General features: G+C 40.6%; 1 protein-coding gene across 2 annotated transcripts in view; it reads right to left on the reverse strand.

Moving 5' to 3' along the window:
* The window catches only part of EFCAB11 (EF-hand calcium binding domain 11), a 126,543-nt gene that overhangs the window by 102,498 nt on the left and 11,237 nt on the right, over positions 1-12,808 (reverse strand). The window contains exons 4-6 of one of the 2 annotated variants that reach the window (XM_077820399.1): positions 10,173-10,274; positions 7,570-7,660; positions 4,386-5,912 (exon numbers count right to left, since the gene is read on the reverse strand). In XM_077820399.1, the coding sequence (XP_077676525.1) occupies positions 5,894-5,912; positions 7,570-7,660; positions 10,173-10,274 (212 nt within the window). In that variant the 3' untranslated portion in view covers positions 4,386-5,893. Of the gene's footprint in view, positions 1-4,385; positions 5,913-7,569; positions 7,661-10,172; positions 10,275-12,808 lie in introns of those variants that run through there. The other variant, XM_077820398.1, reaches the window with a different exon arrangement.

The following is a 12,808-nucleotide window of genomic DNA, read 5'->3' on the forward strand; positions in this document are numbered from 1 at the left end:
TCCACATTCCTTCTGTAGTGGGGGGACCAAAACTGGGCGCAATACTCCAACTGTGGCCTCACCAGTGCCGAATAGAGGGGAATAATCACTTCCCTCAACCTGCTGGCAATGCTGCTACTAATACAGCCTAATATGCTGTTGGCCTTCTTGGCAATGAGGGGACACTACTGATTCATATCCAGCTTCTCGTCCACTGTAACCCCTAGATCCTTTTCTGCAGAACTGCTGCTTAGACACTCTGTCTCCAGCCTGTAGCAGTGCATGGGATTCTTCCTTCCTAAGTGCAGGACTCTGCACTTGTCCTTGTTGAACCTCATCAGATTTCTTTTGGCCCAATCCTCCAATTTATCTAGGTCACTCTGGACTCTATCCCTACCCTCCAGCATATCTTCCTCTCCCCCCAGCTTAGTGTCCATCTGCGAACTTGCTCAGGGTGTAATTAATCCCATCATCCAGATCATTGATAGAGATGTTGAACAAAACCGGCCCCAAGACCGAGCCCTGGGGCACTCCACTTGATACCGGCTGCCAACTAAACATCGAGCCATTGATCACTACCCATTGAACCAGACAATCTAGCCAGCTTTCTATCCATCTTATAGTCCATTCATCCAATCCATACTTTAACGTGCTGGCAAGAATACTGCGGGAGACGGTATCAAAAGCTTTGCTAAAGTCAAAATATAGCTATAGCTATATCAGGTTTTAGCCACGGGGCCCTGCAGGCCCTCTGAAAGGGTTTGCTGACCCCCTGTTGATAACTGCTGCTTTAGTAGGCATGAAAAGCAATATTTTTATGTCCTCTTTTTATTAATGTGGGTTGTTGCATTTTCTTCTTCTTGTATAATACAAGACTTACTATAAATGGATGTTTCTTGGCCTACCTTCTATTTGATCAGCCACAAATATTATACACTCCCCTGCAATGCGCTATATCCTTAAAAATGCCCTGAAAAGAGCTTTTTTAAATGATTAGCCCTACAGTGATGTGTTAAATCTTTAATGCACAAAGGTAAGAAGGTCACTCAACATACAAATTATTCCATACTTAATGTCCTTCCTCCCCCTTTTTAGTGACCCTGAAGATGCTTTGACTGCTGCTCTGCTGGGTGGCTCACTATGCACCATGCTGTGACTCCAGGAAAAAAAAAACCCAAACAACAAACAACAAAATGCAAAAACTAACCTCACAACCATTACAAGATCACGTTTAAATAACTTTAAAACCAAAACTGTTAATTTGGACCAAATACCCACATGGAGTCTTTGGAACAAATACAGTACAATTTCATTTTAAGACTCAATACAATGAATATTGTGAGTATTATAAGAATCTACTACGAAGTTCTATAGGAACAAAACATATATATGATGTCACATTAGTTCAGACAAAACTCATACTTCCTGCATACTGGAATGCAGCTTTGGGACTCTAATTATGCAACTGATAGCCAAAAATAAAAAAAAAGCCACCCGAACATTTTTATAAATCACTCGAACTTCATCCATCTGAAATGGATAGAGGGAGAAACATTCCTGTAATATAAGAATTCCCACAAAATTTTTGAACTGTGGATCAAATAACTTTCTCTTTGTGAATGCTGTTGTGATAATAAAGCCTTCAAATCTACTCTAATTGTAAATTTAACTGTAAAAAGTGAGTGGGAGATCATAAAATGTCACAATAACCTGTAACAACAAGTGTTGATGGGAATAGGTGCCAGAAAACCAGACCGAGAAACTGGATTAGCCTAAAATAAAAAGGCCACATTGATATAATCAAAGGACTGTTGAAATTATGCTTGTTAAAAACAGATGATGGCCAGAAGTTCATGAACCAAAATTGGTGTGTTGTGTATTAGGCCTAATTAGTGCACAAAATAAATAAGGGGATGGGCTATTCCACACACCATTCCCTTTGGGGGTCTTTAAAGAAAGAGACTTTGGGAGGAAAAGACTGAATGAACAGATGGAGCTGAAAAACAGTCAGAGATTACTGAAGCAAGCTTCATCACCATGGTTCCCACCCGTCCTCCCCACATCTCCTGGGACTCCAGGCCTTCATCATCCTAATCCTGAGATATGTCTTTAACAGACCAGGCCAGAGAAAGGTACCCAGATGACATTAAACAGATCTATCAGCTCCAGCCGAATCCCGAACACCGCTTCGGATAAAACGGTATCAGACTTAAACAGCAGCAGCTCCAATCCATTTCTACTAACTTCTCTTTTGCCCCAAAGGACAGTTATTACCACCTTTGACACCATCCAAAAGACTATCAAACAAGGGGAGGAGTGGAGGGGGTTCCTTCTAAGTCTCTCCACAGCTAAAGGGAAAGGAGAAAAAAAGTTAATATAAAAGCCTTACTTAATAATTTATATTTCAAATGCTTTAACCATTTTTCCTTCTTTTGTGTATCTTAAATAAGAAGTTAAAAGAATTTTAAAATGGTGTGTTTGCTATGGTACTAAACAGGCTCAGGTCTCTGTATGCCAAACCCAGACCTCGTTTTAACACTGTTTAATGTTGGACAGTGACTGGGTTATGTTAACACCTTTGGCTCATATAGTTCATCTAAATTAATACAACACTATAGATTAGGGGTTAAGTTTCCAAAGTGACTTAGTAGCCTGTGGGTAAAATGTTCAAAAGGCAATTAAAAGCCTGTTTCTAAGTTATTATAGCACTTTAGGAAATTTTACCTGTAGTCTCTTGTAGAATGTACTAGCATCTTAGTTCCACAGTCTTCAAGAGAGAGCTCTCAAGTTCCAGTTTCTCAAACAAGTCATGAAATTGTGAAAATGAGTATTTTTAGACTTCTGAAGAGACATTGTAGGATTCAATGTATTAGTTTTTCATGTTTGGTAATATTTAATCAGTGCCTATAGTGTCTATTTAAAATACCAGAAAAATCCCTTTTTCTTGAATGGTATGTTATATATACATACACACACACACATATATATACACACACACACACACTACTCCTGGGGGAATTCTGCATCAAAAATTTCAAAATTCTGTGCCAAAAATTTCAACATTCTGCATATTTTGTCAAAATAATGCAATATAATCACACCAGTTTCAATTGTTTTGGTAATTTATTTAAACTACAATACAGAAAAATGTCACAATAACTAATTCAGCATTCCCTAAACATGTGAAAGTTAAGTTACAAACATTTGGTAACCAATAGCCTGCATTTCAGTTATAATTCTGGATTTTCATTTAAATTACATTACAGAACACCAAACAGTAACAACAACAAAAAGCAGGATGTCATTTTAAATTGCTCAGATTTTCACATATGAAAGTCCTATAGTTTTGCTAATCATTGTCCTGCATTTCAGTGCAATCCAGTATTTTCATTTAAATTATAGTACAGAGAACAAAGAGCCTTCAAGTTTTTCCTCACTTAGTGATTTCCTTCTGCTAGAAAAGATCAAATTGTACAGTGAAAAACTTCTCTCTGCAACTGCAGAATTTGAAACAGTATTTATGCAATTCAAGGCCAGCTTAGCAATATTTGGAATTCTCTCAGTCATTGAAAGCCAAAACATTTGGAGGTCTACAAAAATAGGTTGACTTTGAATAGCTTCAGGCACTATCTTTTCCATGTACAATTTTAGCTCCTGTTCAGGTACCTCAGAAAAACTAGGTATTGCTTGAAAGCATTCACAGTGTTCTGGCAGGATATAAACACGATGAGGATTGAATAACCCACAAGCTTTGAGAAAATTTAGACCTGGTTGTCCAAATGACAAATATTTGTCAAGCTTTTTAGATGCTTCATGGAATGCCTCTTTAAAAAGATCTAGACAGGCAAATCTTTTAACAGGAGATAAGTTTTCTGCCTCCCTAAATTTGAAGAACTCTAAGGTGTTTTCTGAAGGGAGCTCTAGATGTGAACTGAAATATATCTGCAGTTCTTCCAGAAGGTCAAATGCTTTAATTGTGCAAGGCTTCCTGCTCTCAAATGTCAGATTTAAACTGAAAATTTGTTCACATTTCTGTGCTAGAAAAGTGATCTGTATGTTCAACAATGCATAATTAGTTGGGTCATTCTTCATTTTCTGAACGGTTTGCACAGAAACTGGGGAGCTGCTGTTGCAATTCATTAAAGAATTCTTTGTAGAACTGAAAGTTCTTAGAGTGATACTGGACAGCAGGGAACCAGCTGTTCCAGTGTATTCCACCTGGGCTAGGAGGCAGGGCCGTCCTTAGGATTTATGGGGCCCTACGCAGTATTATTAAACTATGCTCCACTGAAGGCGGTCCCCAGCCGGCACTGCTGACCCCAGTGTGTCGAGGTGGCACAGCCACCACCCCCAGCATGTGGACCCCCGGAGTCCCCCCCCCCCCATTGCTGACACACACCGTGCTTCGTATGCAGCAGATGCTGTGGCAGTGGCTCAAGGCAGGCTTCGCGCTGTCACATGGGGGCTGCATCTTGCCAGAGCCCACGGACCTGCTGCAGCCCCTCACCACAAGCATTTTGACAGGAAGTACCAAGCAGTAAGAACAACAATAATGTTACGCAAGCGCGTGTGTGTGTGCGCGTGTGACAGAGTGTGTGTGTCTATGTGTGTGTGAAAGAGAGCTAGTGCATGTGAGAGAGACAGAGACACAGTGTGTGTGTGTGTGAGACTGTGTGTGTGTTGGGGAACTGTATGACAGAGTGTGTTGGGGAGTGTGAGACTCTGTGTGCGTGTGTGAGACAATCAGTATTGGGGGCCTGTGACTCATGAGAGGCAAAGTGTATGTGGGTGTGACAGCCAGACTGTGTGTGTGAGACAGACTCTGTGTGTGTGTTAGGGAAGTGTGAGAGACAGTGAGCGCACTGTCACTTTAAGACCCACCCTTCACTCCTCCTCTCCCCTACACCCAAACCTCATTTGGAAGTTTTGCTCCTCCTGTCCTGGCCCGGGCCCGGACCCTGCCAGAAACCGAGCGGCGCAGGCAAACAGGGTCTAGGGAGGGACTCCACTCTGGACAGCGGTGGACTGTGCTGCTCTGGTCCCCCATGGCTGGAGCTCTTAGCTGGCCAGCTGAGAAGGGAGGGGGCAGGGTTGGGGAGAAGTCCGCCGGCCCAGCACCAGGGAGGGGCCGGAGAAGAGAGGATTCCAGCCATGACCAGCGAAGGGAATGATGCCCCAAATTTTCTGGTGCCCTACGCAACCGTGCCTGCTGCGTACGTCTGGGGACGGCCCTCCTAGGAGGCATGGATGCTTTGACATCTGGAGACTCCTCTTGTAGTTTCTGGTTCATGAAATGGAGGTACCTCGCTTTCCTACTACAGAGTTATAGAACATGTTTTTGAAGCCCCTTACAAATGTATCAACCATCTGAAAAGGCTTTCTAAATGATTCATCAATTAAATTAACAATATGTGCCAAACAGACACATATTATATATACCTATTATATGCACAGAATTTGGAAACTGTGTAGAAAACACAGAATCAAATGCTTTTTTCATGTAATTAGCATTGTCAGTATCAATTACTACATTTTCATAATCAATCTGGTACTCATTTACTGCTTTGACTACAGCCTGTGAAACAGTTGAGTGATTAACAGCATCTAAAAACACTGTATCCACCAAAAAAAGAGTTAACTTGCCTACTGAAATCGGGTTGTAATGGTGCAAAGAGTACATTCAGAACTGATCTTGCCTCATCACAACATTAAACAAAGCTAACAGCGATTTTCTTGTCTTTACGCTTCAGTTTTAAGTTTTCCTTTTCTTTGAGGTACACTTCAGGTAAGAATGTGTCAGTCAGTTGTGTCCTAGCAGAAATCACACCACCATTCCGGACCCTCCTGTCAAGAAATTCCCTCACAAGTGGGTGGTCAGTCTTTGACAAGGGGATGTTGGCACCTGCTAGCGTCTTCACCCATGCTGTACAAATCTGAAAGTAGAAGTAGTTAGATAAATCTTCAGGGAGCACAAATATTTACCATCCATGTAACATCTTAGATTAATACATTTATTTATATATTCATTTCTGAATTTCTAGACTTCAGTTTAGATTTATATATAGTAAATAATCATGTAGTTACCACTTACAAAAAAAAGTAGTTTAAAAACAGAAATGTCTATTCAAGATCTCAGAGCAAGTGAAAAGACCCCATCGCTATGACTGTTCTATGCTACTTATCTTATTTTTCTGTATTATAACATTTTCTTATATTTCCACTCACCTCCACACATTCTTTTTCTGCTGGTGTTTTGTTTTTCAGTGAACCTGTAAAGGTCTTCTGACGTTTATTTTCTGCCTTCCTCTTGAGCTGCATCTTCCTTCAGTTTGTGTTTTTTTGATGCAAAATGACCCACAATTACAGACCGTCGGTCATGACTGAGAACAACATTGCACAATGTGCAAAATAATTTGTCCCCATCCGCATGCAGTTTTGTAGGGAATTCTCGAGCTTGAGAAGCTGGTGTAGCTGTTTTTGATGCATGATGTGATGGCCATTCACGTCATGCAAAAGAACGAATATCCCTTTGCACTTTGGTAACTTCATCTGGACCTGGCTGGGTACTTTGGGAAGTGCTTGGTTCTGATTGTCCTGACATTTTATTGACTGCTTGGTAAATGTTTTATTTTGCCCTCAAAGTCGTCTTCTTTTTTTTTTTTTAAAACGAGTAAGTAAAATAAGTCCTTACCTGTAATCTAACCACATTGTGACACTTTGGCACAGGAAAAAAGTGAGTAAGCACATAGATCTTCCTAGCTGAGGATTCCCTTACTGTCATTTATAAGAAGTCTCCTTTACATCACTCTGGCAACTTGGGGGCCTTAAAACTTTCACAGGTTTTATCCTCCTAGGGGAATTGACTGAGAATGGGAACAGTTGACTAACAATAGAAACGTTAACATTAAAAGTCAGGTGCTACATTTCTGCCTCAGAGAATGAGATCAATTAACCATCAACAGCAAGTTTAACAATGTTACTAACTACCTAGTCAGGCTGCTAGTACCTCAGAGAATGAATCAATTAACTCAGGCAGGCCTGCTACATTTGTACCTCTAACCTGCCTCATACATAAAACGCCCGACCCTTACACACCAGTGAGCTGCAGTAGCCAGGCGGAGGGAGAGACACTCTCTCTCTCTCACACACACACACACACACACACACACACCTGTTGGCACGCACATACGCTCAGCCCCGCCCGCCCCTGACGGTGATCATGCAGGCAGACTGGCATGCACATCCAGCCCCCCTTCCCAGTCTCTCAGGCTGCTCCAGGCACTCTGGAAAAGATGTGCTGCCTGGGCTGCTGGGCAAGAGGCATGTGTCCCCCGGCAGATGTTTTTGCATTTTTCTATGCGGGGGACACAGAGAAATGCGGGCCATACAAATTCTGAGCCCCCGCATCGGTGCAGAATCCCCACAGGAGTAATATAAAAGGATGTTGAAATAATAATGTGCTGAAGCTTGTATCTTTTGCTCTGGAACATAACCTACGGTTTCCAAATGTTTTATATATTTGAATTAAGAGAAAATTAAAGACTGTTATCTAAGAACAAGAATCAAACAAGACTTTTATGTTTGTCTTACCTGAAAGCTTCAACTATGATCCTTTCAGGTAACTTTGGAGCAACAGAATTGAAGGCTCGTTTGAAATCTTCCAAAGTCAAAAATCCTTTATCTTGTTTAAAGAAGTGGGAAAATAAGATAAAAAAACCCAACTATGAAGAGTTATGCTTGTTCAAGAACCAACATCAAATTTTTAATACATTAATATTCATAAGCCTGTCCTGTAGATTTTCAGAAACTAAGTACACTCTTTGAAGTTATTATAATTTCAACCGAAGTATTTTAGGAAATGGCTAGGATCCACATAGGATAGGGTAGTGGGGGTGTCAAAAGATGAGTGATTCAAAAGTGATTTTGTACTGTCATTTTGGTGTATGCTACCAAAAACTCCATTCAAAGGAAATACCCCTGCAGCATCTGTACTGTACTGTTTCATATTTAAGAATTCATTTTAAAAACTGTCATTTTGAAAATAAACTTTTATACTGGGAAAACTTTCAAATGGACACTTTAAAATATACTAAATTACTTTTTACATGTGTTTCCCAATTTTTCTTCCCATATTTGCTAATTATCAAAATTCCACATGTGGAGTTGTATTTAAATAAGGTTTCCCTCACAGTACATTTTCTCTTCTCGATTAATTCTGCAATGAAGTCATGATACCGAATATACAACATCAAAACAAAATCCACGAAAGAGACCACTCACCAATGATTATGGAAAGGTCTATACTACCGAGCTAGGTTGCTGTAGCTATGCCGGCACAACCCTGTAGCGTAAACAGTCTATACCGCCGGAAGACATAGGAACACCACTTCTCTGAATGACAGTGCCTAAGATGGCAGAAGCATTCTTCTGCAAACATACCTGCATCTACATTGGGGACTAGGTCACCATAGTTATGGTGCTCAAAGGTGTGTTTTTTCACACTCCTTACTTCCATAGCTATGTCAACCTAACTTTTAGGTGCAGACCACGCCTATGACTTCATTGCAGGATCCAACTGAAAGAGAAAGCAATAATTCAAACAGGGTTGTCGCTGTACCTAGGGAGAGGAGATAGAGAGAGAATAATGGACAAAACAAAGAAGAATGGGGTAACTGCTGAGGTGTGTAAGCCTCTTTGAAAAGCTTTTTGAAGCAGCATTCTTGTCCTGAATCGCTAGTAGCCACCCATCAATTTAACAGATGGGAAACTGGATTGGATACACAAGATGCCTGACAGGTTTGGATAAAAGGGGGAGAATATAAAGGGGTAGGCCCCTCTTTCCACTGCTCATTGGCTAGCTAGAGAGATGTGAACTAATTGGTCCTTGGTTCCCAACATCATTTATTTAAATCCTGGCCCAAGGTTTATCAGGCCTCTTGTCCCATGTTTAGTTTAACCCACGCTCCCTCCTTGTAGTTCTTTAGTATAGAAATTGTATTTTTAAGTTGCTTTACGTTAATTTGGTGCAACTTGCAGCCAGTGTCCAGGATTGATAAACGACCAAAGGGCTAGTGACCAGAAAATAAGAAACATGGGATTTTGCTAGTGGACCCCGGGTCTATGGAAAAGGGGTGACCTGAAGTCCTTGCAGCCTGCAGTCCCTCTGTCTGTCCCTTCTGTCCCCTTTGCTGGTGGAAAGGTGAGAAGACTCAGCAGAGCAAGCTGAATCCTTTGGGGTAGGCACTGGAGAGTCTATGCTGAGTTACGAGCCATATGATAGATGTTCTGTAAACCCTACACTGGACCTATCTAAAATACCTGGTATGGGAAGATGGGACAGATAGTGCGCCTATCCAATGTTAAATTTTAATAAAGTTGCAGCCTGCCATTTCAAATCTGTCTCTGTGTCTTTTCTCATTTTCTTGTGACTCATTTCAGCACCTGACCGTCCCTCTATTCCCCATGGGCCAAGCCCCCGTTTCAGGCCAGAGAGAGAGAAAAAAAAAAACAAAAACCAAAAAACACGTGAAAAGGATAGTATAAATGCTACATGTCTTTGGTTCACTAGCCTATTCTCAAGTTTCTCTCCTCTTTGGTTAGGGGAGGGGGGAGAGGAAGATAAGAATCACATTCCATCCCCACAGCCTACCAGAAAAGGAAAAGAAACACCAAACCTGGGTCCCAAAATAAGCCATAGAAGAAGATCCTTACTGCTTTTTCTCTTCCCTTTCATCTGTAAAGCAGGGAAGGGAAGATTCCTTCCCATCTCCTGGGAGAGGAATCTGCAGCGTAAGTGGTGTGCATGAGTGAGCAGGGAAACATTAGAAGGGGGTCCTGAGGGAGTTCCAATAATCAGGATGGAGATATGATAGTGATAACAGTAAGTGGGGTAAGTGAATAACTAGAGATGGTTTTCTTCAAAAACTGGAGAAACATGCGGTGGAACAGACAACCTGGGACCCTACTGCTGGCCTCAACTGCCTGCTGTCCCTGCTTCTGTTAATCATCTACCTGCAATGCCATTACATTAGTTACTTTACTTGGAAACACAGAATCATAGAAAGATAGGGCTGGGAAGCTCCCATCTAGGATACTGCCCAAATACATTTTGCTTTGTATTAATGCTCTATTTTGCATATTTGCTTCAGTATGGAAGTCTCTCTTTAAAAACTCTGCAGGGAAGAAAGACTTACATTGCATGTCAAAAGCTGTGAATATCTGCCTTATTTCACTATGGTGTAGTTGTGCAGCCTTCTTTGTACTCATAAGTTTTAAAAATTCTTCAAGTAATACACCTAGAAAAATGGAAAATGTGAATATACCTCCTCAGAAAAAACCCACTCTTCTTTATTTGCCCACTGCAATTATGAATGACTCATGCAATATAATTATAACTGCTTTATTATTAATTATAAGAACAAGAATTGAAATAATTATCTTTTATATTGTTAGGTTACATGAAAGTATTCTACTAGACATCTGCAAAATTCAACTTCTTCTCAAATTAACAGGTTGCAGAGTAACAGCTGTGTTAGTCTGTATTCGCAAAAAGAAAAGGAGTACTTGTGGCACCTTAGAGACTAACCAATTTATTCGAGCATGAGCTTTCGTGAGCTACAGCATCCGATGAAGTGAGCTGTAGCTCACGAAAGCTCATGCTCAAATAAATTGGTTAGTCTCTAAGGTGCCACAAGTACTCCTTTTCTTTTTTCTCAAATTAAATTTCCATTTACCAGGCTCTTCTTTCTCTATTCCTTAATATATTTCTTCCCTTTCTTGCTTGCTGGCTACAGTGACATCTTTCCTTAGACTGGGAGAACAGGACAAAGAAGTGGTCTCTCCAAAGTCAATAGCACTTGCATTCCACAAATAAAGGCATAGAGTGTATTGCACAAACAATATAGCTGGCACCATTCCCAGCACTATCTATGCCCTATGAAATGCTCTGTAGCCTCAGGTTTGGTTTCCTTGGAGTCTCCTAATAAAACTGCATAATAACACTGGATTGGTTATTACACTTACAGATTGGGTAAATTTGTTTCTAAGTACATTTATCTGATTTTTAGGGAGAGTTAAATAAAAGAGGTTGGAATGCAAATATAGTTTGTTAAATCCAACCCTAATTAACTGTCTGGTATTTCTGAAAGCAAAGTACTTGTACAAAAAAGGAAATATTAGGAAAAAATGTATGCCCTAGTTTTTAAAAATAGAACAAGTCAAGACATAAATAAATGTAATTTCAACTCAGAATTCTCATGTAGTCTAATCTTTTGCCTTATACCTGTGAAACATACAGATCTAGACCTATTTTATACAATTGAAATGATTTATAAAGGACAATCATAAAATCAGAGAATATCAGGGTTGGGAGGGACCTCAGGAGGTCATCTAGTCCAACCCCCTGCTCAAAGCAGGACCAATCCCCAACTAAATCATCCCAGCTAGGGCTTTGTCAAGCCTGACCTTAAAATCTTCTAAGGAAGGAGATTCCACCGCCTCCCTAGGTAACGCAGTCCAGTGTTTCACCACCCTCCGAGTGAAAAAGTGTTTCCTAATATCCAACCTAAACCTCCCCCACTGCAACTTAAGACCATTACTCCTTGTTCTGTCATCTGCTACCACTGAGAACAGTCTAGAGCCATCCTCCTTGGAACCCCCTTTCAGGTAGTTGAAAGCAGCTATCAAATCCCCCCTCATCCTTCTCTTCCGTATACTAAACAATCCCAGTTCCCTCAGCCTCTTCTCGTAAGTCATTTGTTCCAGTCCCCTAATCATTTTTGTTGCCCTCCGCTGGACTCTGTCCAATTTTTCCACATCCTTCTTGTAGTGTGGGGCCCAAAACTGGACACAGTACTCCAGATGAGGCCTCACCAATGTCAAATAGAGGGGAACGATTACGTCCCTCGATCTGCTGGCAATGCCCCTACTTATACATCCCAAAATGCCATTGGCCTTCTTGGCAACAAGGACACACTGTTGACTCATATCGAGTTTCTTGTCCACTGTAACCCTTAGGTCCTTTTCTGCAGAACTGCTGCCGAGCCATTCGGTCCCTAGTCTGTAGCGGTGCATGGGATTTTTCCATCACTGTATTAGCTAGCTTTTTTTAAACAAATATAACAAGACCTCTGTGGTTTATTTTTCTTACAGGTTTTCCATATCCATTTATTTCTAATATGGTTCAGAAGAATAGCTCCTTCAGCTCCACCTACTGTCTCAATTCAAACCTTAAACTACAAGCTCTCAGGTTCCCAACATTTTTTTCATTGCTGCTTCTTGAAAACATCACATTAAAAATGATTACATTCTCAGTGTCTAGAATTATAGACACATCCTGGTTTCAACTACTAGGTTCTGTATATGCACAATTTCTTTAACAACAAGGGATGCCTAAACACACTGAACTTGCCTGCCTGAGCAGCATCCCTTTCAATTGGATAACTACGGAAGTAAAACCTTAGAAAAGCAACATAGGCTGAAATCCATTTATTTATTTATTTTCTCTTTCAAAGTGGCACATAAGACTGGAAAATTATAGTATACAATTTTCGTTTTAAAAAACGACCTCTACAGTACCGTGCCGCCCATTCATTGATCTCTTAGCACTGGCTTTTTATCTAATATAACTACAGAGTACAAAGCTACCTCCATACATAAAAAAACATATTTCTAGGTAAAAATAAAGTATCGTCTCGTCTGTCAACTTGACACTTAAAAATCCATAATCTAAAAATCCAAGTAAACAGTTAACTTTGTACTTGTGTCTGGACTTAGTTTTGCAGATAAGACTCACTGTTCTTTATCAATCCAACAGACAAATAATGGAACG

The sequence above is a fragment of the Eretmochelys imbricata genome, chromosome 6 (assembly GCF_965152235.1).
Source record: "Eretmochelys imbricata isolate rEreImb1 chromosome 6, rEreImb1.hap1, whole genome shotgun sequence".
Classification (NCBI taxonomy): Eukaryota; Metazoa; Chordata; order Testudines; family Cheloniidae; genus Eretmochelys; species Eretmochelys imbricata.